General features: G+C 38.6%; 1 protein-coding gene across 3 annotated transcripts in view; it reads left to right on the top strand.

Annotated features, from left to right (window-relative positions):
- SLC25A21 (solute carrier family 25 member 21) overlaps window positions 1–26,601 on the top strand; it is a 481,816-nt gene that overhangs the window by 340,593 nt on the left and 114,622 nt on the right. For all 3 annotated transcript variants that reach the window (XM_053889363.1, XM_019426114.2, XM_019426115.2), the window contains exon 3: window positions 7,105–7,188. In XM_053889363.1, coding sequence (XP_053745338.1) covers window positions 7,105–7,188 — 84 coding nt within the window. The remainder of the gene's footprint in view (window positions 1–7,104; window positions 7,189–26,601) is intronic.

Raw genomic sequence — 26,601 nt, 5'->3', positions numbered from 1 at the left:
AGTGCTTTAAATTGCAGGCGAACTTAGTTCCCAGAATCTTTAACACTTGTAGTCTGCCTTATTTTATAACTAACTACTAACATCTTGCCCTCCCTCCACTTGTTTGTTCTGTTCTAGAGGACAGGATCTGTAGCTTATTCATCTCTGTGTCTCTCATGCAGATGGGGATCTCAGGAAATGTTGAGGCAGAAATCTGTGTTTGGAACTGTAAACCACACCCTTCCGAACTGATTAAAGGACTCTTGAGCTCATCATTGCCAAGACAGTGCTATGAGGATTATTGTTATATTTAATCTAAAGTAAAACAGAATACCCATAGCTAACATTTTTTCGAGAAATGTTCAAAGAAAACTTTTCTCCCCAGCACTTGTTAAAGAAAACTGATGGAATCGTCTCTCAAATCAGTAGCCTCATCTCCCCACCATCTGATGTGGTCTTTCTGCAGGGATGACAAATGCAGAGACCCCATTCCCCTCCAGTTCAGTGCTTAGTCTTCTGTGGAAACTGGGTATTTCTTTTCTTGGGGCAGCCTCAGTGGAAGGTGATTTTTCAGAGTACAGGAAACAAATATACATGGTGGCAGTTTTTCTAAAGATGTGCTTCCTGGGGCCCTTTTCCCAAGGTTTGTAAGGTAGGTGTGTACACGTATACTTCAAAGCCTCAGACATGTCTTTGCATGTTCGGTGTGACTTTGGCCATGTTCAACCAACCAGTGAGAAAGCAAACATACTTCATAGGAGAAACATCTTATTTCTGTAAGATAGGCTAATTACAGTGAATTAAAATCTTTATTTAATCTTCCTACAGTTATCCTCTTAATGTGTTCTGTAATTGCAAACCTTTAGTCTTTTAATCTCTGGTTCATTAGTGGGTTTCTTAAGTGTTTATTAAGAAGCATGTGTAACATTCTGGTAATTACTAATAATCTTTGTTCATAGCACATTTGCAAAGATCTTGGCAGCGAGTTTCTTTAGATTCATCACCACTTATTATCAGTGTACAATTTTTATTAGCAGTCTCCCACCTCTATAAAATATGGAATTGGGGCTTTACACAAAATGAAATGTGTCTTCTTTCTTATGGCTAACAAACTCAGGTATAACTCTGTGTGTCACTGTCCCTTCAAAATCAAAGAGTCCTCTAATGTCTGCTCTCCCCATTATACTGCTGAGGAGAAAGGCAAAGAAGGATTAAACTACAAACCTCACTAGTTTTCACTGCTTATTGGTGGCTACACTCAATAAATTGTAACTGGTAGCTCCTGGTCTGTGGCTCAGTTCCCCAAAGGTCCTCACTTTTGACACTAAGTTGTCATTTTTACGTAACCTACAGCATAATGGTAGCATACATACAATTAATTCCACTCAGGAAAAATGTGCCACCCTGGGCTATCTTTGGTGGCGCAGGTACCCTGCATCCCCACTGGGAACAAGACAAACCTTTCTACCTCCTCTTGGATAGCTGAAATCTTTTTAAAGGGACAAGATCTGAGAGACAACATCTCACATTCAAAGCTACACTAAGGATAAATGGTGTGAATGCTTTTCTGAGAGTGGAGTTGAAGGGAGGAAGGTAGGAGAGAGCACAAGAATTCTATTGAACTGCAAAATCACCTGGAGATGATGCAAGAGCTAAACTTCACCTTCTGACAGCTTTGCTTGGGATTAATAGCAGTACCAAAGGGATGGCTTGGAATGGCTTCCACCCCCTCCCAAATCTCCATCAGCTCCCTATCCTAAAGCACTACAAATAATCGCAAGATCGAACTAAAAAGCAGAGTGTATGCTATGCAAATATAGCTTCAGGACAAATGTCATCATCTGCCCCAGTCTGACTCTTTGCAACTCAACTTCCAGCCTTCATATAAATGCACTCTAAATTATATATACACGTACATATATACATATACGTGTGTCTGTATGTGTGTGTCCTGAAGCCTCCACACCCCAGTATAGATACCATCAGGCATCAGTATTTTTTTAAGATGATAGATAGAAAATTAATTCGCAGATGAAGGCACTGCATAGATTTGAGATTTTGAGATTTTCAAACAATCTGATCCTACAGCCTTTAAGGGAGCAAAGCCATTTTATTTCTCACAGACATATCTTTTTTATGGCCACAAGTTAAGAAGAGCTCAGACAAGCCGAGTGCCTAAACTGGCATTTCTCACTGTGCTAAGAATCAACAACAGGCTAGTTTGAAATTTGGTATCACTGGCTAAGCACACAACTAAGCCAGTGGGAAATCCTGCAGTAATGGTTCTCCAGTTTAGAGAAAAATAAATATTTTAGTGAGTGAGAACATTCTCCAGCTTTTAAAAATATGTTGTACATTTGTTTTCGAATGTTGAGCCGCCCTTCCTTGAGCTGGTGGTTACCACAGAAACCCACTTCATGTTTATGGCATGGTCGATGACAGGGCTGTTCCCTCCATTTGTAGGACTATGAAGTACTGTGCTCCCTGGCACCACAGCAGATAGGATTGCTGGCTCCTGGACAATGAGGCATACGTAGGGTTTGCGCCACATGCCTTTCTGTGTGTTTCATCCTGACTGGATGTTAGGCACTGAATACTTCTCAAGTGTTCCTCCACTGTCCAATTTGCCAGTTTGGCAGCAAGTTTTCATTCTAATAAGAGAAGTTTCTCAGATGGAGATTCCAGATGTGTCCAGGCTGCTTTTATTAGGACAATGGAAAGGTCCAATCTTTTCTTCTAAATACAATCAAGGGTAGTGTGGCTTGGCCTTTGTAATTTTACAGAGTTGTATTATGTAACTGGAAAATTGTCTCCCCGGGCATAGAGAGAATTTGTTAGAACAGAATGCAGTTTGGAATAATGCTGACGTAAAGTTTCAATCCAAGAGAGCAACCTTTTAAGTTGCTGAAACACAGTAAAGGGGAAGAAGGAAGTTGCTGTTTTACATGATTGACCAAAATGCACTATAATTGTATCAACTTGAAACAGATTCCTTAGAAGAACTGATAACTCTGTGATCCGAATAAGTCATGTGTAGTAGAACTAAATACTGCATGCACTTTCTCTGCAAAGTGTAGACACGCCATATTTGAGATGTGCAGCAAAAGAGACAGCCGTGCTTGCCTGTTTAATGGGACTCCAGCTCCTTTAGCATAGTAAAGAATGGCGGTGGCTTTACTGAGGAATTAGTATTTACCATACCTGCTCATCCTTTTGCACTGCCTTACAACACTCCTTGTAGACCCTTCTCGTGTAATGTTACTTTGATGTCACCACTCCTGTTTGTAATTAACACAGCGTCACTCATCAGTCAGCTTCTAAGTGGAACACTCCTTACAGATTCCACTAACTGTTCTTGTTGCCTGTTCTAAAGTGGGTGGGGAAAATTTAATCACAGATATTTAGCCCAAAGATAGCCTTCCCATTTTCCCTCTTCTCTCCAATGTCTCTACATAGTGCTATTTTCTGTCAGCTACAGTCCACCTAGACTGTAGCTAGACAGGAGATCACCTCCAAAAAGAGTAGTAGTATTTATTCAATGCCAGTAAAACTCCTTTGCTGACATTGGATATCCCAAAATACTGTTATTACTTGCATATTGTAATCATATGTTTGCACAGCTCCTTCACCTAAGTATAAGCTTCTAAAGGGAAGGATTGTGTCTTATTTCTGTATAATGCCCCAAATAGTGGAATACTAATACATGCGAAGTGTTCAAAAACTCTAATTAACTGCATGAATGGCAGATTAGAAATATTATCTATGAAGAAATATTATCTATTCAGATTCTATGAAAAGGAAGAAGTTACAGCTAGCAAGTAAAGTGCCTAGATTTCCAAGAGCAAAGTTAGATAACTAGTTAATTATGAAATAGCAGCACTCTGGATTCATCTTGGTATAAGCTGACAGAAGATCTTCTTCGATGTTACCCAAGCACACAGACATCGTAGACAAAGCTAATGTCTCTAACTCCAGCAGTGAAAGAGGGGCTAAGGTCATTAGTATGCACTTGCTTTGGTCCCTCTGCTGACTCATTTATAGTCCCTTCTAGAACTGGGGTCACATAACTGTGAGATGGCCATGCAGAGTTAACTGAAGTACTCAGCTGAGGAGCAGGAAGAGGTCAAATGGTCTATATTAGGCTTTGACTTTATCTCATAAATTTCCTCCCCCAACACACTCAGGTCGCCACCCACCCTGAGCAACTGAATGCCCTAGCAGAGTCCTGTACCACCTGTCCTGAAGGAAATGTGGAAGGTTGCCATGGTGGGGGATCTCTTCCTTCACTTCTCTTAAAAGGACAACTTTCCCTCACTGGCCTTTGTTTCATTTCCCCACCTGGAATGCTTTCTCATGCTTACTCTTTTTGCCTCTGAATCCTATAGGACCAGCTCAAATCCCTTCTCCTTCCTGAAATCCTTCCTGCCCTCTGCAGAAAGCTGTACTTTCTCCCTCTGATGAACACCTGGGCAGTTTGGTGCAGATGCTATTTGACATTATGGATATTTTTCTTTATCTTATAAGTCATTTTTCTCCTTCATTTATTTATTATGCCCTTTACAGTGAGGATAATGCCCTGAGTTTTTATAAAACTTGTAGATCTTATTTCATATGACAATTATTTTAAAAAATACTTGGTAATTTGGGGGGGAAAGCATCTAGAAGGGAATTTCATAGAGGTAAATGAATTTAATGAAAATTATTACAGGTAGTATGAGAAAATCTATGAACATGTAATACTATTATAATATATAAAACTATTCTAAATTATTTTCTTTAAAGAACAGTTAGAGAAGAAAAGTGGCTTTCCCAACTAGGACATAAGAAAATGTTTCATACTCAGCCATGAATATAGGTTACAAATATGCAAATGGAGAGATGGAGATTCTTTATCACACTAGAATCAGCATCGTGTTTTGGAAATCACTCTCTATGTTATTTGTATTTGTAGTATAAACAAATTTTATGCAAAGTTATTTGTTGTGTAAGTGTACATATATTTTTCTTATTGTACTATTTTGTGTTTAGGTTTAATTCATTTGTATCCAGAGTACCAAGTTATCTCATCTATGTGCAGTAGTCCAGAAATATCAAACATGGTCCACCTACGTGACCATCAAATCATGTTCTTGATTATAGACAGAACCACTTACTGAACATTCTGGGTCAGTGGTTATGCACACACCAAATGTACCTCTAGACCCAGAATAGTTTAAATGAGTTGGCTGTATTGATCCATGAGCTTCTGACGAGCTCAATACAATTCAAATTTTAGAGATATAATTCTTGTCTAAAAACGAACCTTCTTGGGGTGCCTGGATGGCTCAGTCAGTTGAGCGTCCGACTCTTGATTTTGGCTCAGGTCGTGATCCCAAGGTCATGGGATCGCATGAAACCTGCTTAAGATTCTCTCCCTTGCTCACACACACATTCTCTCTCTCTCAAAAAAAATTTTTGTTTAAATTAAGAATTAAAAAATTTAACCTTCTAAAAATGATCACGTTAATAGAGGTGTAAATTTGACAAACAAAACCATCATGAATATTAAGGACATTGTTGAATTTTGGCAATAGTAGAATATTGCTTTATGGGTTGAAGAGGACCAAGAAGGAGTCATGTCGAATGTATCATAAAACACACACACACATACACATTTATTTAAAGAGAAAAAGGATTACTCAACAAGCTTACCCCTTTCTTCACATTTCTGTTGCCTCCATTCATATTCTGGCATTATTATCTTCACCTAGATTATCCTATTGCCTTCATGGTTGTTCTGCCCTCCATACTGCCATTCCAATCCACCCAATCAGGCAGTAAATATTTCTGTAGGTATTTGTATGTGGTCTGCTGGGAGAACTCTACTGGACTACTCAACTTCCTCCATCTCAGAATGGCTACCCTCCCGCATGATTATATTCAGCAACTCTCCGCTCTCCAAATCAAATGTAATCTAGCCTCACTTTCCAGTCTTATAATAGATTCATTCCTTTCCTATGCCCAGCTGTTTCAATCAAAGTGAAATATTCACTCTTTTCTGTGATATATGTATCCGTTTTCAGCCTAATTCCCTGTGGCCTAGAGCCATAAAATACATTATTCTTAGAGGTAGGATCATAAATCCAACAATCTCAAAAAAGTATCTCAAAGTAGACAATATAAGATGTGTTTTTGAAAAGTTCTTTTAAAATTTTTTGATAAAATTATGGAAGGAAGAGCAGAAAGGCCTTAACTAAGAATTGGGACAAGGAAGGTAAACACCAGGTGAGAGCAGACTAAAGAAACTCAAAAATGGAGAACTGGGGTATAGAGAAATGAGAGTACTTGTCATAAATCTCTTTAAAAACAAACCCCAGAGTAGCATACAAAATAAATAAGTTAAGACCCTGACACTGGGAAACTTCCATAGGTTGAAGGTTAGAGTCCTGAGATGCATGATCATAACCGAAAAGAAGAAAAAACCAGAATTTAGCTTTCTAAAATGGAATACATTTTTATCGAGCACCAACTATATACAGACCATATATGAAGGGTTCAGGTAGCCTGAAAGTAAAGACTAACTCTGCTCCATCATGAAGTAGAATTAGTGATTGTAAACTGTATCACAATACAAATTCATTCTCTTCCCCTAAGCACAGGTTCCTGTCTGCCAGAATGAATTTCAAATTCACAATCAGGATCCAAGTTAGGCCATATTAGCGGCTCTGTATTTAAACTTTTTATTAAATTACCATCAAGGGGGTACTAATTAAGATAAGAAATACAGCTACTTATTTATTTCATATGCACCTTCAGATTTCTGAATTATACATTAAACAATCTATGACATCTGTGTATGCTTTTCACAAAAGAAAAAGGCATAAATGCCTCAGGGTGCATCTGCCTGGCTAAGAAACAGATGAAAAAAACCTCTATAGTTTCTATTAAAATACAGAGAAATAGAATTTTAAAGGCTACAAAAATAAGGTATGGATTATATGAGGCAAATAAATCAATAAAATCGATAGCAAAAACCAGAATATTTTAGATTAACCTGAAAAGGCTGAGTTTCCTAAGACTTTGAAAAATGAGGGAAGTCATTTGGCAATTCCTTAACTTGGATTTTTTGTTTGATTTTGTTTCTAGGTTCCAGATTCAGAGATGTGCAACTGATCCAAACAGTTATAAAAGCTTGGGAGACAGTTTTCGAACAATTTTCCGAATAGAAGGGTAAGTACAGTTCTTCATGTATGGACTTTATGTTGATATAGACATTTAACATATTACTACATGTTTTTTTCATTTTTAATGTTTCATTTTCCTAGTGTTATTAGGGGAAAATATTTAAAAGGGTGCCTTCCCACATTTTTTTTAGTTTTTCCTGATAATACAATTGAAAACTAAATATGTATACCATAAGAACTACCACAAAAATGATATTAATATTCAATTTGCTGACTAGAAGACAATTTCTATTTTGTGCCATTAAGATTTTTTTCAAATTCTCATAACAGCACCTATCTAAATGTAATAGTTCTTTATTTTGATTCTTGAATATAGTGCCCAAATGTGTTCCTTATTTGCATTGCAGCTTATGAATATTCAGTCAAAACAGAACTGTGTCAAAAGTTGATGTGTCACATTTGTTATTCTGTCTACTAGACGATCAGATAAAGAGTATTTTTTTTACATAGATGCCTGGGTGGCTCAGTCGGTTTAGCGTCTGACTCTTGATTTCATCTCAGGTCATGATCTCACAGTTTGAGGGTTCAAGCCCCGTGTTGGACTCTGCATTGACAGTGTGGAGCCTGCTTGAGCTTCTCTCTCTCTCAATATCTCCCTCTCTCTCTCTCTCTCTCTCTTTGCCCCTCTCCTGCTTCCTCTCTCTCTCTCACAAAAGAAATAAGTAAACTTTAAAAAAAGAATCTAATAGGTGAAAAATAAATTGTCTATAAGCATTCTTTTGATTATAACTGGGATTGAGCATGCTTTTATACCATTAAATGTCATTTCTTTTATGAATTGCTTATTTATATTCTTGTCCATTTCTCTTAAGTTAGAGTTTTTATTGATTGGTAGGAGCTCCGTATATATTATAGGTACTAATTCTTTAACAATGACATAGATTGCAAATATTTTCCCCAGCTTGTCATTTGTCTTAGAGCTACAATGTCTTACACCTTTCAGAACTTTGCGATTTTTGAAGATTGTGGTTTTGTGATTATATCTATCTTGTTCTTTGTGATATCTGACCCTATTGTCACATTAGAAAAAAGGATATTTTAGCCCCAAGATTATAAACATTTTCTTCTGGTATGTTTGACATTTAAGTCATTAATCCGTCTGAGAATTGTTTTTTTAATGTGCTGTGTGGCATATAGAAATTAAATTTTATTTTCAAATGGCTAGTCAATTGTCCAAACACCACGTGTTGAAAAATCCATCTGTTACTCCCTCGTTGGAAATGCTATCTTTTTTGTGTATTAAACGTCCACGTATACATCATCTAAATTTTCTATTCTCTTTCTCCATTTCTTATTCTGTTTCATCAGTTTATCTATCTCTCTGCCAGCATTATACTGTTTTAATTATTTTAATTTTGGAGTATTTGGTTAATATATAAAAATATGCCCTGCAGTATAAAGTCTAAACTTATCATGGTACAGAGCCCTTCCTAGTATGGCCCTAGCATAGCCTAGTATGGCCCTCCTTTTCTCTAGGCTCGTTCCCCATTCACAGATCTGCTCTAAAAACAGCCAGCCTGCTCACATTCTCATAGCTTTGCATGCTAGTCTTTATCTTATTCCTGCAGGACCAACCCCCTCATCCACACAAGAAACTATCCTCCTCATTCAAGAGTGCCCTCACATTTCTCCCCCTCTGACCATCTTTTCTCTACCACACGCTTTCTTTACCAATCACTCTTATATGCTATACAAAATATAGCATGCACCTGTCTAATTTATTATGGCTGTTTTCTGTCTATCTCCTTTCTCTCGCCCTAAGGGCAATTTCTCATTTAGCTTTGTATCCCCTGTGCCTGTGTTTAGCACTGAGTAAAGATAGTAAGTGCATGTTAAATGAATAAATGTCATCAGATCAAAATCGTAATGATGCAAAATGAAACAGAGATGATAATTCTTGCTATTGACTACCCCTTCTGAAGTTATGATAAGATCTCGATACCTGATTAAATATCTTTAGAAGATCTAGTGACAAAGAAGCAGCAAATTCTCGCTATTATTACTGTGGTGATGTGGTACCTAAGTGCTGCGCGTTGGTAATATACGTGCATTTATGACAGTTGGGATCAAACTCATGCTCAGTTTACCCAAAATATACATAAAGTTAAACAAATCATAGTGTATTATATAGTCAATAGCAGTGTTCCTTCCCAGTTAAAGAGTAGTAGCAGCATTGCCAAGTTCTGTAAGCTGTAACAGATATCTCTGAATTAGATGTGGGAGTTCCTTAGCCAGGCTCTTTATTTCATGTGTGTTAGGAAGAATTTGATGTTTCTGCTTTGATATCAAGTAATACAACAAACATACAGCATGTGTGGTCCTTGCATAGTAAAATTGGCCTTTTCCTAGACTGTATGTATAATTGTTTCTAGAGCAAATTGACATACTTTCTGTAATGCCTTTAGATCTAGGCATGTTATTAGCCAAAAGCCAGAGACCTCTCGTCTTAGAGATGTGAATATTTGTTAAAACACAAAAGAAAAAGCTGCCTGTTATTTTTGATACAGAGCAAGAACATTTCATAGAGTTAAGTTAAAAAAAGAAAAGAAAACCTTTTAATGCATGTTGTGTTGATTTTTTTTTCCTAGTGAAAGCAGTTCCTTTTGATTTTCTTATTTAGCTTTTAGAGTACACTCTGCTTTCAAAGATGTTTTTCTCACTCAGGTGCCTACAGCCCCATTCGGTCTGTGGCTGTAGAGATACAACACAAGTCAATTTGACTATTAGCATAGGTAAGACAGTTCATCTCTCCTGGTTTTTCCTATATCCTCCAAGTTAAAGGTTTTGAAAGGTATTCCTTTTCTGTTGTTTAAGAACATTAAAGTCTGATAATATACTTGATGTCTGCACAGATCTCCCATTTTCCTCTCTGCTGTAAGAAAGTGAAGTGATACTCATCACCATTCTTAGAGATGAAGCTCCCTATTTCTCTGCCCAGAATTCATGTTTCCAAGAGACATTGGCTCAAATACATGGGTCCAAATCCCTTTACCATTTCTAAGATTCTTTTAAGAACTAAAAACATAGATATATTGTACTTTAATGAAACACATGGTTTTTCAACCCAGCTTTGCCCAAAAAAAGGCCTTCCAAATTCTGGGCAAGAACTTCTTAGTTTTAGCTAATGGAGAAGAAAGAACTCACGGGGAAGAACTTTGTCACTGTTGAGAGTACCTCCATCGTCACCATGATTCTTCTTCTTTTTAAGGTTTGGCAAAAATAAACTCATAGGTCCATCTCCTGAAATAGTGAGCCCAGAAGACATAGTTAGCCTAGCTGATGAGGCGCCTTTAAAACCAATTAGTTTTGTTTTATAAATTCTCCTGGCAAACAGCAGCTGGTGTCTCCATTTACCGTGTGTTCTTGCATCACATCTTACTTCCTTCTGCTTCAGGGTATCTCCTGAAAGCTTTTCTAGTCTCTTTTGTACCTGTCATTCCTTTAAAGAAAGTGATTGAGATGCGCACAGATGGGCGAGAGGATTATAAATTATGCTAATGTAAAACCAGGACTGCCTGTCTCTCCCTCTTCCTCTTCTGTAAGCTCCTAGTGGCCATTCTTCCTGAAATAAAGAGGAAAAAGAATTAAACAGAACTTAAGATATCCTGGTGACATAGGTAAAGAAAGACGTGAAACTGATATTTGTTTCTTCAGTGTAACAGACACGATGCTAGGGACTTTTCAAACCTTATATTGAACACAGCACTATTCTCAACACAAGACAGCATTATGTCTGTATTTTGTATGAGGTGCCTGAAGATCAGAGAAGTTAAATAACTTGCCCAAAGTCACACAGATACTAGCAGCATGTCATGGTTTTTCCATTGTCTTACATCACCTTTTACTAAACACAAATTTTGTTATTTATTAAATGAAAAGAAGGCAATGTGAAATGAGTGGCTATAAACCCCTAATTTTTAAGTAACTCTTCTACAACTTTCAGTATTCCTACCCCCAAAATCACGTAGCAATTTAAAGCAGCTTTTCTCTCTTCCTTCAGGTAAAGTACAAAAACTCTGAGAGACCATATATGCTCAGTGAACTGAATCTTGTCAGTTCAGAGACAGCACCACAAACCTCTGATAACTCAAGACTCTTAATCCAGTTATTGTCCCATCCCTCACAGACGGCTCCATATCTGATAAGTTCATGGTTTCCCGTCGGCTCTCATCCTGCATGTTCCTCAGTTTTCTTCTGAGAAAAATTCATGCACGTTGGTTTGCCCAAGGCAAATAACTAGGAAACAACTAGGTCGGATTAAACTTAGTTTCAAATGAGAAACATGTTGATTGCTGGTGCCTTCAGAAATATGGTATTCTTCAGAAAGTATTACTGTAGAAAATATGTGGTTGCGTTTGGGGGGTATTTGAACTGTGTTTTGCTTCACGATTTGTTTTCTGTAACCGCTGATGCTGCCCCAAGTATCATCTTACAATCAGACCACTTGGTGATTATAATATTTTCTAGTTAAATGACATTTAAGGCCTCGTTTTATGAGCTCCAGCATAATTGGCTAATTTGGTAAACTCCAGATGTGTGAGATAATGTGCCACTCGTTTAAGGGCCTTTCAGACGGCATAAATGGCACAGCCCCAGGAGGTATAATCACTCCCTCTTGTTTTCATTAAGGGGAATGAGTGGCTTGTGACACAAAGGAAGGGGGACGTCTGCAATTCAACATCAACAACAACCTGGCAAGATTTGGACATTTCCTTTTTACAGGTGGACTAACTCCAAGATCTTTACCTTAATTTGGTGTCTTAGTGGGTCTACTTTTTAAAACATGATTTGCCTAATGTACCACAACCAGGTGATTTTCAAACACCATCTCTAAACAGAAAAGTTTACCCCTAGAGAAAACCTCTTGGGTAGCCCCTGGAAACCCCCTCACTGTCACATGGAAGTGTGGGAAAGTGTTGGACTTGAAGAGACAATGGAGGCTAACTCTTCGCAGGAATCACAGTTATTGGAGCAGTCAACATCCTCACCACCTAAGCCACATTCCAACTTCACAAGGCCCCGTAGTTGCTGCTGCTTTTTCTCTCTCCCCTCTACCCCACTTCTCATCCAACAGAAACCAGCTCATCTACCCAGTATTGCCAAGCCAGACTGGAGTGGGTGGTTCTTAACATCACTATTCCCTGAATCCTGAGGCTGTTTCCTCTTATCTGAGGGTCTTATATGTAGACCCAGGAGTTCACATTACAAGTGAGTCACGGGTCACTGTATACTCACTGCTACTTAACCAGTGCAGAGTTTTCACTCACATGAATAATTGCAGACTGTTTCCCAGGCCCCTAAGCGCATAATCTGCAGTGCAAATCAATTGTGAGTAGATCATTGGGTATTGACTGAGTTTGCAAGCCTGGTGTACCATAGTGAGTTCATTCTTTGGTGGGTACCAGATGTGCACTGTGCCTTCTGTGTGAGTTTCCTGGTGTCTCGAGTACCTTCTCTGCTCCTTTCTGTCTTACCGAAGAGACCCTTCCTAGTACCCAGAGGACCTCCACTGAATGCTCCCTTGTTTTTCAGCTTTCAGCTTTCCCTTGTCTCAGCTTTACAGAGATATAATTGACATATAACATTGTGAAGGTTAAGGTGTAATATGTGATGAGTCGATATATACGTATGCATTGCATAATGATTACCACAATAGGGAGAGTTAACACATCCATCACCTCACATAATTACCATTCTTGTGTGTTTGGTGAGAACATTTATGATCTACTCTCTTAGCAACTTTCAAGTATGCAGTGCAGTATTATTAACTGTAGTCACCAATGCTGTCCATTGGTTCCCTGTTCCCTTGTTTTTCTGTGGTGATAAGGAGGAAAGCAGACAATCCCAGCTGCTCTTGCTTCCACACTACAGGATTCTGCCCTGACCTGCCTGGGCTTCTTAATGATGGCACAACAAGTGTCTTCCATCTAGCGAGGTAGGGAGGTGGGGGGAGAATAAGAAAAGAAATAACACAGTAGGTGAGAGTTTGGAGAATAAACTATAGCAAATCTTTCTGGCAGGTTTTACAAATGACCCAGTACCCAGGTCCTGATTATGGCACCCAGTAGATGGAAGCCATTTTCTTCTTCCAAATCTTCCCCAGTTTTGGAATGAGAAAAAAGAGATGATCTCGATTCAGGCATGGACCTATTCTGATTATTCCTGCATTATCTGTGTTCCTTTTAAAAATGGCTTATCAGTGCTTCCGTATGTTATACTCATAAAATTTTAGTCATAAAATGTACATTGCTCAGAACTTTAAACTCTTATTATTTAGCAATTCAAGGTTGAAAATGAAAGGATGTAGGGTAAAGAGAAAATATTACAGAAGAATATGTTGCAAAACACAGAAAGTTGAGCCATTGGTACCTTATGGGGCATTTCTGTTTTACCAGATTATTTTACACCACTGTGAAGGCAGATAGTTGCTGGTTTGAGCTGTATTCGTCTTTACAATCAGGGAGAGGATAATGAATTTCCAGAGTGCTCACATAGCAGCATCCCTGGGCTTCCATGTCCCAGAGCTCCGTCAGAGGCCTTTTGTTCTGCCCACAGGGTGACCTTTAGAATGGTTTCAGCTTCTAGATTTCCCTCCTGTCATCACCATAGATTGCTAGCTGACAGTCACACTCCAACTCCCCCAGCCGCTTGCTAACAATGCTTTCAGACTTACTGCCTGGCCTTTGGCAAGGATTTAAGTGTTGCCAAAGAATAAGTGAAAACGTTTGCAGTGATGTCAGCTCGTCAGCAAGGCCTGATTAAGAGACCAAACACAGCCTCTCCCAGCTCACGGTGCTGACAAGAAGGAAAAGGAGGACCAGTTGTTTGGGTGGAAGTAGCTGTCTTTCGGGAACATTCGCGTCTCAATCCAGAGCCTGAGCAGATATTCCCCATGTTTTATAGAGTGTTAATGGGAGATGAGGGGATTCTATAGTCAATGGGAGATGTCCAAATGGAAATCTTTTCAAACCTTTATTTTAACTTCCTCTGATGATTTCTGATGAACTAGATGCATAGTCACCTTGGGAGAAAATGTCTTTACCAAAACCATAATCCTTTTTCTAGTGGTTGTTAAACTGAACATTTTCAGATGAGAATAAGAAAGAAAATCTCCTAAAACTTCTACCTTTGTCTGATTCTCTTATTATAGGAAATAACTTAGGCATAACTTGACATGACAAGGTTAAAGGAGTTAATATTTTATCATCCTCATTGATTTCAGCTAGTGTCTCTGATATCATAGAATTACATCTTTCTGTCTTCTATTAGGAAGTCTTCTCCCCTGGTCATATGAAAATTTGATCTCATTTTATTTTCCTTGGAAAGAAAAGGTTATATGGATTTTTAATATTTTAGAACACTGTTAAGAAGTTAAAAAATATTGATACATACAGACATGCCCGCATACATGTATTTAAACTAAGTTGAATTGCGTATAGTTTAGATTGCTACATTTTCTCTGTAAGTTCCGTGACTCGGATACCACTGGAGAGTGTATGTTAATTACGTTAAGTTTCTGTTCAGTTCCTGCTTGGGAATCTGTTTCGTCACCCAATTGCAATACTCTTGTCGCTAGTTCGTGAAGTTTTTGTCTAGTCTCATGACTTGAGCTTTACCTTTCCTCCCAGTATTTCAGATGGTTTGAAACTGGAGGAAAGGAAAAGGTTCAGACACTCTTGCTATAGCAGTGATTATATTCAAAACCATTGTTACCATTTGACCCTTTACTGTTCGTGAAATGTGTCCACATGTCTTACCTCATTTGTTGCTCACAAGAACAAGGCAACAGGCAGGTGGGGAGTATGGTCTCTAGTTTTCTGGTAGGGAAACTGATAAGAATGATAAGGGACTTGCCCAGCATCCCATAGCTGCTGTTTGTTGGGGTGAGCTTTCATCCAAGATCTTCTGCATCCTGTATCATGCTCCCTATTCTGTCAATAACTTAATAGTGGTATTAGTAATAGCAGAAGCTACACCTCAGATTTATGCTGTCCCCATTATGGGTTCAAAACATTGTCACATATCTCATATCACTTTGCTGAATAGCGCCCAGAGGGGTGGGAAGTAGGAGAAGGTAGTATCTGCTATGGTTGATTACATTCTGCAAACCAGCAAACTTCAGCAGAAAGGAGGTTAGTGAGAGTCCCAGAATAATAGATTGGTTCCTAAGATCAGCACTCAAAGAAAACAAAGGTGTGCTTTTTCTTTAAATCACATCTTGAACAAATGCAATTGGACTGAAAATGTATTCTGAAGTGTGCCACCATCATCCCATGAGACCAAGATAGAGGTCCATAATCCTTTGGACAGAGCCCTGTTCAAAAGGAACTTAACTGAGATGTGCTTTAAGTGTAAAACACGTACCAGATTTTGAAAACTTTGTGTGTAAAAGGAATGTAAAGAATTTGTGTATAAAAAAGAATGCAAAAGAATTACATGTGGAAATGATGTTTTGGATATGTTAAATAAATGTACCATCAAAATTAAAAAAAAAAAAACAACACACGGCATGAACTTAGTTATTTGACTTGTTAGTACCTTTGCCTAACTCAACTTGAATATTGGATAATAACCAGGAAAACCTCATGAAACCTGAGATAAGGCATTTAATCAAAGTTTCTTGGATGAATTATCAGATGGGGTGAAAATCACCTATGACTGCTATATATGTCAAAATATGTGGTCACCAAAATCTAAAGGAATATGACCAGCCATATTCAGTGGCCTTGTTCTCCTGCTGATAAACACTGTTCATAATGCTCTTTGGCCACAGTGAACTTGTAGGGAAACAAAGCCCTGGGTACCAGGAATTCTAATGTAGACACAGTCTCAGTGGCAACAAAAAAGGAGATAAAGTGTGAGATGAGTTTTGGAAACTACTAAGGAGAGTTTGTAATTTTCTGTTAGATGAATTAGTTCTTAGATTGCTTTGCATGAAGCTTTTCCTAAATTAGAAGAATCAAGAACCAAAATGAGAAAAAGGACATGGTCTGGTGTCCTTACCATTTTGTATCCTAACAGTTTTCAGTGAATAGGTCAACATGCATTTCAAAACTCAAATACTAAAATTCCCAGAAGTTGGCACTATTTATAAAGGGACCAAAATTAAAAGAATATTTCAATGTAATCCATTCAGCAACAGGACATATCAATTACTAGAGATCTGGCTTCATGTGTGAAAAAATATATGTGTTAGATTCCAAAAATATTTCTTGACCACTTGTTCACTCCTTAATTCACATGGTCTGACTTCTGTCTACACCTGTATTTTCAAACTGCTCTCTCAGAAGTCACCATAGGACTCCTGTCCTTTTCTGTGGGATCTAAGACACGGATGATTGTAAGATGTGCTATCATTTTATGTACCGCTCTAAAGAGAAAATGCTGACAACTAAACTCCTTGGAGTGAATTGATGATGGATAGCGGTGTTGAGTGAGAAGGAAAAATTTTGAATGACTTTCTAGTCTTTCGTGTGAATGCCGATAGCCAAATTATGTCACCTGCACATTCATAAATCTTTGTTGATTTCCTGTTGATCCATGTGATAGGGTGCCACTAAGATGGCCCTACTGATCCCTGCCCCCTTGTATTTATGTCCTTGTATAATCCCCTCCTTTTAAGCAGAGATTAGGTTTATTGACTCTCTTGTAATGAAGAGAAAAAGGCAGAAATTATGAAATGTCACTTTTGAGATTAGTATATAAAAACTGGCTTGCATCTAGTTAGACACTTCTTATTCTTCTTGCTCTTGTGGTTTCTTACATTTTTATTGCTTTGAAGTAAGCTCCACTATGGAGGAGCCCGTGTGGCAAGGAATTTAAGGTAGCTCGGGCCAATAACCAATGAGAAATTGAAGGCCTCTGTTTAACGACAACTTGGAACTGAATCCTACCCACAACCACCTGTGGGAACCAGACAAGACCTCAGGCCCAACTGATAGTTTGACTACAGTCCCATGAGAGACCTTGAGTCAGGGACACATACCTAAGCCATGCCTAGGTGCCTGATCCACAGAAATTGTGTGATGATAAAAAAAAATACACAAACAAATCTGAAACCCTCAACGTGGTATTTATTTGGGACTCTCCATATCTGCTTTGAGTCTTCCAGCTTTGTCTTACCTAGTGTCATCACAAGCCTCTGTGTTCAAGCCCTTCTGGACCAATTATAACTCCTAAAACAATTTTCTGTGCTTTTCCTCATACACGTTCATCAGCCCAGAATGGCATTTTTTTCTTTTGTCCAGCTCTGGTAATTCTGGTCATCTATAAGTGCCCAGCTGGTATGCTACCTTTTCTTTAATGCCTTCTCTCATTATCCAAAATGGGAATAATTTTCTCTACCTGCTCTCTTATGGCACCTTCTTCAGAGTGTAAGAGACCTAGATTAGAACCCCACATGTGAATTTGGGAACCTTGGCAAATTACTTAATGTCATTGTACTTCTGTTTCTTTGTTGCATGGAATACTAGTATCTACTATGTTGCCAGCACTTAGTTTAATAGATGATGTTTAAGTATGCACACAATAATTTTTAACTGATTTCATTACAATTAATTTATATTGTAGCTAATTATTTAAACTATTCACAGTTATTTAAATGTGTAGAGCTCTGATGAAATCTCTTTGGGGCTTCTAAAGTGTATCATACAATTCTTTGTATGTAATCATCATCCAATTTATGTTTGCTGAGTTTAATTGAATGATTTCTAGTTTCATATTAGTTGGATTTGGGCATTTAGTTTTTGGATTCAGGGGATTCCCTATTGACAGGTGTTGCCAGGTGGTGGCATTGCCAAGTTTTGTTAGGGAAATGGGAAGGGCTGATGAAGATCCAAGCAAAGGCCAACAACCTACCCACCTTGCTTAGAATGTGTTCTATCTTCACTGTTGTACTTATAACACTTACCTGCCTAGGGTTTAATAAACACAGTGAGCCAGTACAGTATAAATATAAACCAAATATTCTGGTCAATAAAAAGATGAGTTAAAGTAAAAGCAAAAGAATATTTACAACAGAATTAGAGGCAAATCAAGAGTTAGACTCTTGGAATGCCTGGGTGGCTCGGTTGATTAAGTGTCCGGCTTAGGTCATGATCTCACAGTTCATGAGTTCAAGCCCCACATCGGGCTCTGTGCTGACAGCTCAGAGCCTGGAGCCTGCTTCAGATTCTGTGTCTCCCTCTCTCTCTGCCCCTTCCCCTGCTCACACTCTGTCCTCTCTCAAAAATAAACATTAAGCAAAAATTTTAAAAAAAGAGTTAGACTCTTAAAAGACTATGCAAACTAACTTTTGGTTCTTGCAACCACAGAATAGTTTGTACCAGAACAAGCCTTCTGCTGAAAACAACTGCAAACATTGGACAAAGTACACAAAACTGCTTTTGAAGGCATTAGAGAGTCATCAAAGCAGGCAGAACTTGCAAGGCGCTACAAGATCGGAGGGAAGAAAGCCCACCTCAGTGAACTCTACATTTACTCAGTCTTTTTCCATTCTTTGCTAAGCCTTGTGGGAAGGCTGGGGAAGGGAGTTAAGACCAAGTCTTATTTGAGGCCAAAGTTGGAGATTGGTGTTCAGAGCTATCGTATGGCTGGGACATGAGAAGCAAAAATCCCACAGAAAAGAGAAACTAGAGAGAAGTGAACTTTGGGTTTATACGCAACTTCCCCTTGAGGCATTTGCCAACTCCTAAACTGCAAGTGAACAGGAAAAAACTCCAACAAACTCAGCCAAACAACCAAACAAACAACCAAACAAACAAAGTCCCAGAAGCCGAGAGACTATGGAGAGGAACAGAGAGTTCAGCAGTCCCATGATGCTGGGGAGACAAAGGTTCGAGTTCAAGCCCAGCCAGGTGAAGAGTTCTGGTAAACACAACATGTTTTTAGTTGAGACTTAGAATGTCCACTCCCAACAGTAAGGGCCCTGTCCTAGGAATAAGGCAAAATATAAATACATTGTTTCTTTTTTTTTTAAGTTTATTTATTTTGAGAGAGAGGAAGAGAGAACACAAGCAAGGGAGGGGCAGAAAGAGAGGGAAAGAGAGCCCCAAGTGGGCTCTGCACTGTCAGGGAGGAGCCCGATGCAGGGCTCGATCCCACCAACCAGAAGATCATGACCTGAGCTGAAATCAAGAGTCAGACGCTTAACCAACTGAGCCACTCAGATGCCCCTAATTACATTGTTTCTAACAAAGCCTAAGTCCAAGCCTCAGCTAGATGAAGATGGTCTACTATATTCCATCCGTTTGCTAGGAAAACATTTATTCAAATACCAGCATCCAGAGGCTCTTTGATTTTTTTTTATTCACAATGTCCTACATTCAATTAAAACAATCACAGGGTCTAGGGGGAAAAAGACCAAAGAACCAAATATCAGGAGAAACAGAAACAATAAGTGACTCAAATTTTTTTTTTTTTTTAATTTTTTTTTTCAACGTTTTTTATTTATTTTTGGGACAGAGAGAGACAGAGCATGAAGGGGGGAGGGGCAGAGAGAGAGGGAGACACAGAATCGGAAACAGGCTCCAGGCTCCGAGCCATCAGCCCAGAGCCTGACGCGGGGCTCGAACTCACGGACCGCGAGATCGTGACCTGGCTGAAGTCGGACGCTTAACCGACTGCGCCACCCAGGCGCCCCAATAAGTGACTCAAATTTTGGAATTATCAGACAGTGACTTTTTAATTTTTGATTTTTACTGTGGCAACATTTCCATAACATAAAATTTACCATTTAATCATGGTTAAATATACAGTTCAGTGGCATTAAGGACTTACACTTTGTTATGAAACCATGACCACCATCCATCTCCAGAATGTTTTCATCTTCCCACATTGCACTATATTATCATTGAACAGTTACTCCCTACTTCTCCCCTGCCCCACAGCCCCTGGAAGCCATCACTCTACTTTCTGTATATATGAATTTGACCACTGTAAGTACTTCACATAAAGGGAATCACGCAGTACTTGTCGTTTTGCAACTGGCTTATTTCACCTGGCATAATGTCTTCAAGGTTCATCCATGTTGCAGCATGTGTCCAAATTTCCTTCCTTTTTTTTCATGTCTATTTATTTTTCGGAGAGAGGCAGAGACAGAGTGCAAGCAGGGAGGGGCAGAGAGAGAGGGAGACACAGAATCCGAAGCAGCCTCCAGGGTCTGAGTTTGAACTCATGGATTGTAAGATCATGACCTGAGCCGAAGTCAGATGTTCAACTGACTGAGCCAACCAGGTGCCCCCAACTTTCCTTCCTTTTAAAGGCTGAATAATATTCCATTGTATGTATATACCATACTGTGTTTATCCGTCATGTGTCAGTGGGTAGTTGGGTTGTTTGCTCCCTTTGATTATTGTGAACAATGGCTACTATTAACAGTGGACAAATATTTCTTCAAAACCCTGCTTTCAATTTTTTTGAGTATATTTTCAGAAATGGAATTTCTGGATCATATGGTAATTCTATGTTTAACCAACAGGAGCTTTTAAAAGTATATATAATAAGTACGTTTGAAAAAGTAAAAGAGGGGCACTAGGGTGGCTCCGTCGGTTAAGTGTCTGACTTTGGCTCAGGTCATGATCTCACAGTTCATGAGTTCCAGCCCCACATCAGGCTCTGTGCTGATGGCTCAGAGCCTGGAACCTGCTTCAGATTCTGTGTGTGTGTGTTTCTCTCTCCGCCCCTTCCCTGCTTGCACTCTGTCTCTGTCTCTCTCAGAAATAAACATTAAAAAAAAATTTTTAAGAAAAAGTAAAAGAAAAGATGGGGAATTTCACCAGAGATATGAAATCTGTTTTTTTAAAGACTTAAATGGAAATCTTGAAAAATTCTGTAACTGAAAATCAGAATTAAGTAAGTGAGTTTTCAACCCACATATTACATTGTCAGCATGTAATTCATTAATTATTTTATAAATTCTAAATACGATGGAACATGTTTCATCCTACTGGCATTCAGTAGTAGTCACTCCATATTGTACTTAGCTGATTGAATAAGTATGGAAATAATAATAATAACATTTTTGCAGGGGAATCATACATTTTTTAATTCATTTTAAGCAAATAAAATAATCATAATTTACCAGGGGCTAGGCACTTTGCTAAGTGCCTTATATACACTAACTCAGTTATGTTCTCACAACAACCTGTGGGGGAGGAGCCATCATTCTTCCCATTTTACTGATGCATCAACCAAAGTCAAAAAGTTCATGTAACTTGTCTGATGTTTCATGGGTTGTTGGAATTTGAACCCATGTGCTCTACATTGCTTTACAAGAAATACTTTTTTTTAAGACACATAAATTGTTCTGTTTTGGCTGACTGGCTAGTTGCAAATTTCTGACAATAAATAGAAAGTTGAGAAACCAATTGCTTGGTGACATCTGCCAGGGCACTAAACTCTTCTTGTAATGTGACCTATACATTTATTCAGATGTTCCTTCTGGACAATTGGATATTACTGGATATATTTTGGCATAGGCTCTGTTATGTATGTTTGACATATTGGAAACAATACCGTGATGAACAGAATGTCCCGTCTTTCTCCTTGAACTCCAAATTGCTCAAGGCCACAAGATACAAAACATGGGTTTAAAGTTGACAGTCTCCATTTCCTCCTTTCATGTTTGTGGATCTCATTTTCAGGATGCTGACATTTTACTTTTTCTACATCCCTGTCTTCATTTCTTCCCTTACCTCATCATTTGTCTTAACTGTTTAATCTTTTTGCTACACCTCCTCAGAGCATGATGGCTTTTGATGGCAGATCTCTTCTCCAGTGATGGGACATTCCTTGGGAAATCCATTTCTTTCAGCCTTGGCAAGGAAGATCATACATTTATTATATAGAACAAAGGGAGTATTCATCAGGACCTCAAGATTCCCAATATATTTGCCTTCAGCTCTCTTTTCCTCAAACTCTTTGTTCTTCCAGGTTACATTTCTAAGTGCCCCGCATCCTATTTTAATCTCTTATTTTGGACCCTTCAATATAAAAGACCCTTTCATTCTTTCTTTGCTTGTTTGTTTCCTTTCTTTCTAGAAAAAAAAAAAAAAGAGCTACTCATTTCAGCCAGAATTTTTTTTTTTTTTTAATTTTTTTTTTCAACGTTTTTTATTTATTTTTGGGACAGAGAGAGACAGAGCATGAACGGGGGAGGGGCAGAGAGAGAGGGAGACACAGAATCGGAAACAGGCTCCAGGCTCCGAGCCATCAGCCCAGAGCCTGACACGGGGCTCGAACTCACAGACCGCGAGATTGTGACCTGGCTGAAGTCGGACGCTTAACCGACTGCGCCACCCAGGCGCCCCTCATTTCAGCCAGAATTAAAGTGAACAAAATTAAAAGAACAGCCTCTTTTGTGATAGTGGACAATCACTTTATTAAGTATCTCTTAAATGCTCTGTGGTTTTGGACCCGGTTCCCTAAAGTTTATATAGCTTTTTGATATAGGAGATGAAGGGCAAACAATATTATTCTAGCTAAGAACAGATTTCTGTATATTTTCTATATTTATGCTGTTTCTTTACCAACCTTGAAAGAACGCTTGTAGCCCAGCAAGCAAATAGTATTTAGTGACTGCCCATATATGCACAGCCCTCTGTTAAGCAACACGGAGAGTACATTTAAAAGACACAGCGCTGGCCTTCTAAAAGCTTAATTCTGCAATGAAATAACTCTATGAGCAAAAATAGTTGTTTCAGTCACATGGTTCTATTAAATGCCTTTGTGGAAAAATCCTTTGAAAAGCAACTGCAAAATTGGTGGAGATTCCACCAGAAAATAGATTTACATTTTCCAATCCTCCATATCTCTTCGCATCTCTTGTATAACCATTCTCAATCACAGGGAAACAAACTGCGAAAGGTATGAAGGCACTTTCCAGACAGAAGTAAACTGTCCCCATAGGAAATAAAAATCTTCAAAGTGTCCCTTTCACTGAGCTTGTTTCTTTTTCTATGACAAATAGACACATCAGACATAAAATTTAATTGAGACACACTAAAGTAAGGGTCTGGCTTACCTGGATAGGGGAGATCACAGCATTCCATTAAGGAGACAGCAAGGCGCTAACAACGCACTGACGACTTTATATCACAGTATACTGAACTTCTAATCAACATCATCTCTTTGGACTATCATTTATTTAGGATTTCTGCAGCCTCCTGTTAAACTCTGCATGATTCTGTTTTACATTTCTCTTCCTGTGTGTTTGTTTTAATTTAAAGAGCCAGTATGCATATTGACAATTCTTTGACAGCAAAGGTAAAACCACCGGGAGTGTATCTGTTTATTGAGGACTGACAGCTTTATAGCTAACATAAAAATAATCTAATGTTTATTGGGGCAAATGTTTAGACTGAGGATTAAGTGAAACTAGTGAATAGAGAAAACCTTTCATCCTATTCAGACTTTTCAAATAAGGTTTGGGATCAACTACATAAAAACTTTTTGGGTTGATTTCTTTAACGCTCTTCTCTTAATTTGTGCCACCGCTCACTCCCTTCTACTTTGCTACCCCGAATTATGTTTTACGACAGGGGTTTTGAAGTAAGTAAAACCTTGAAGAGGAAGATGCTACTGTTCAGAGATTCATTGCTATAGAATTTACCTGGGCCATGCAAACTTTCTAGATAACAGTGAAGCAAAATTTAAACCACATTGCTTATCATATAAACTGTCTTTTCTAGTGTCCTATAATTCACATGTAACAAGAGCTTTTAAATTTTTTTGGTCTTGCTTTTTTGTTGCTGTTGTTATTTTTCATCGCTGTTGGTAGGGAAGAGGAACAAACTGCTATAAACTGTTTTAAAACTAGTTTTAAACCGTTAAGTTGTTTTTCAGTTTCACCTGTAGCTAAGTATTGACAGCATTAGTTTTGTCTATTTTAAGTGAGACATTCGAAAGGCTTCAAAAAATAAGCTATTTTTTCTATACGTGGAAAAATATTACCTGCTTGGAAATAATCTGTTAGATTAAAAATAGTTCATCAAATTATTGTTAGACTAACAATACCTGACATTATTTCTTAAACTTGATATTAGCTATGATTACCACTAATACCTCTTTTCCTACATCTTTCCTCCAACAAATAAAGAAGAATTTTATGCTCATCTAACTCATCCTAGCAACATTAAGGTCGTTATTGTTTCTCCTCTCTTTACCGCACTTCCCCACCCCCACCCTGTCCTGATCCTATTTTATGTTGAGTAAAATAAATGGGAGAAAAAAATTAGGCACCTTGTTAAAGGTTCCTTGCTAAGGAGTGGCTGCGCAGCGAGAAATGGAAACCAGGTTTACTGGCTGAGTACAGCACCCTGAGGCAGTTATATAAAAAGTACTCTAGCTCTTTCCCTTTGAAAAAGTGGTGTATCTCCTGGAAAAAATGATATGTGAACATTCAAATAACTCAGTTTTCAGTGTCATCACTGGAACTAAATGTCCCTGTGGATACAGGTGTTTTTGTGCAAGTGTGCTGCATATCATACATGCAAACAGACTAAAGAAATGCCGGGATGTCACAATCTTGCAGCGGCTGCGAATCTTATACCAAGTCTGTATCTAAAGCTAATTAGCATGTCATCAGCAGGCGGGAGTGAGCTATTCAAGGGTCAAGATCCTGTCATAGCCATCTTGATATCCCTGGGACCTGACAGTACTTGAATCTTAGCATTCAACAAATCTTTGTTGAACTCAGCTAAACTAGATTAAAATTTTTAACTGTTTAAAAATGGACTTGGTCCTTTTTTTTTTTTTTAAAGAAAATAACATCCTATTTATTTATCAAGTGAAACACATAATTTATTCCTCAATAGAGTTAATTTATTCTTAATTCCTCCCTGCATTATGTCCACCGTGGTGATGATTGCCTACATTTTAAAGTGTTATAATGTCTTACCTTGAAGATATTGCTAGTAAATTGGCAGTTTTTGTGTCTGGAATTTTTGTCTTGTTCCTAGGGCATCAACTTATTAGCTCTTCCTGAGAGCTAACTTAGAGGCTGTGCACCCTTCTTCTGATTTACATGGTGCTAACACTTGAAAGGAGGAAAATCATCTCCTCCCTGTTTTTTTTTAAAGGTCTGTTTGTTTGTTTTTTTTTAAGTTTATTTGTTTACTTAGAGAGAGAGAATGAGCAGGGGAGGAACAGAGGCAGAGGGAGAGAGAGAGAGAATCCCAAGCAGGCTCCGCACTGTCAGCACAGAGCCAGATGCGGGGCTCAAACCCCCCAACCGTGAGATTATGACCTGAGCCGAAGTCAGATGCTTAACTGACTGAGCCACCGAGGTGCCCCAAGCATCTCCTCCCTTGATCAGACACCACTGTTATCCTTTATTACACTTCCTGTGACTCTAATACCCCAGAGCAACCCCTTGGCATTTAGACTACTCTTGTTCTGAGGGTACTATGTACAAGCTGTGTTGCATATGCTGAGTTCTGCTCTTCTCCCCATGCCCTCCAGGCCAGTCTGCACGAACTGCCTACTAGTTTTCAGACACAGTTTATGGTACTGCCATGGTTCTCTGACTTAACTTTGTGAGTTTGCCTCCTGGTTGCTCCTCTGGGTTGCGGACAGGAATCTCAGAGTGGCAAACAGTTGGCTTCTACCTGTTGTCCCGAGAAGGGCTTCATTCGGGCATGTGAGTCACACTGCACAAACACTTCATGCGTCTACACTGTCAGTCTCAGATCTACACCAGCCCCGGTTTTACAAATAAACTCTTTTCAGTCTTCAGTTTTCTCCGACTAGAAATCTAGAGGTTACAAGTAAACTCTTATAAATCCATCCTTCTTTTAAAACCAAAACCAAACACCTCTAATAACATGGTAAGTGTAAGTGATTCACATTTCATTTTAGACTTTCTTTGAGATTCCTGGACCTTTGTTAGGATCTGTCAGGTGAACAGAATTGTGGTACCGGTATCCTGCACTCTTACCCCAAGAAGCTGGACACAGAACTTGACCTAAGGAATCACGTAACACAACAGAACTCTGCCCCAAGCAAAATTTTGCTCAGAACGGAATCGGTTTACATGTAACTTAAATTGACCAAACTGATCACTTATTTATGATCCTTGGGACTTCCTAACATAGTTAAAATCATTTTCTAAGCTATATACCATCAGCAGCATTTTAAAATCGTGTTCTAATTTTGTTTGTTCCCTCAAAGCCCCGATAACAAAAAGCAATTTAAATAGATTATTTTTTGTTGTATCTCTAGAGTGATTATAATAAGCTACAGTCATATAGGGTGGCCTGGGAATTCCCTCATTTTCCTCTTGATTCATCAAGTCATAATAAATAAAGTTTTCACCAGAAAGTCTAGTGGCCTCCAACAATATGAGTGTGGTGTATGGTAAAAACAAATGCAGTAAATCCATAGATTCATGCTGCAAGTAAAA

Source organism: Panthera pardus, unplaced genomic scaffold (assembly GCF_024362965.1).
Source record: "Panthera pardus isolate Hobbes unplaced genomic scaffold, ASM2436296v1 HiC_scaffold_24, whole genome shotgun sequence".
Lineage (NCBI taxonomy): Eukaryota > Metazoa > Chordata > Mammalia > Carnivora > Felidae > Panthera > Panthera pardus.
Note: the sequence above shows the minus strand (reverse complement) of the source record. Positions and strands in the feature narration are given on the sequence as shown.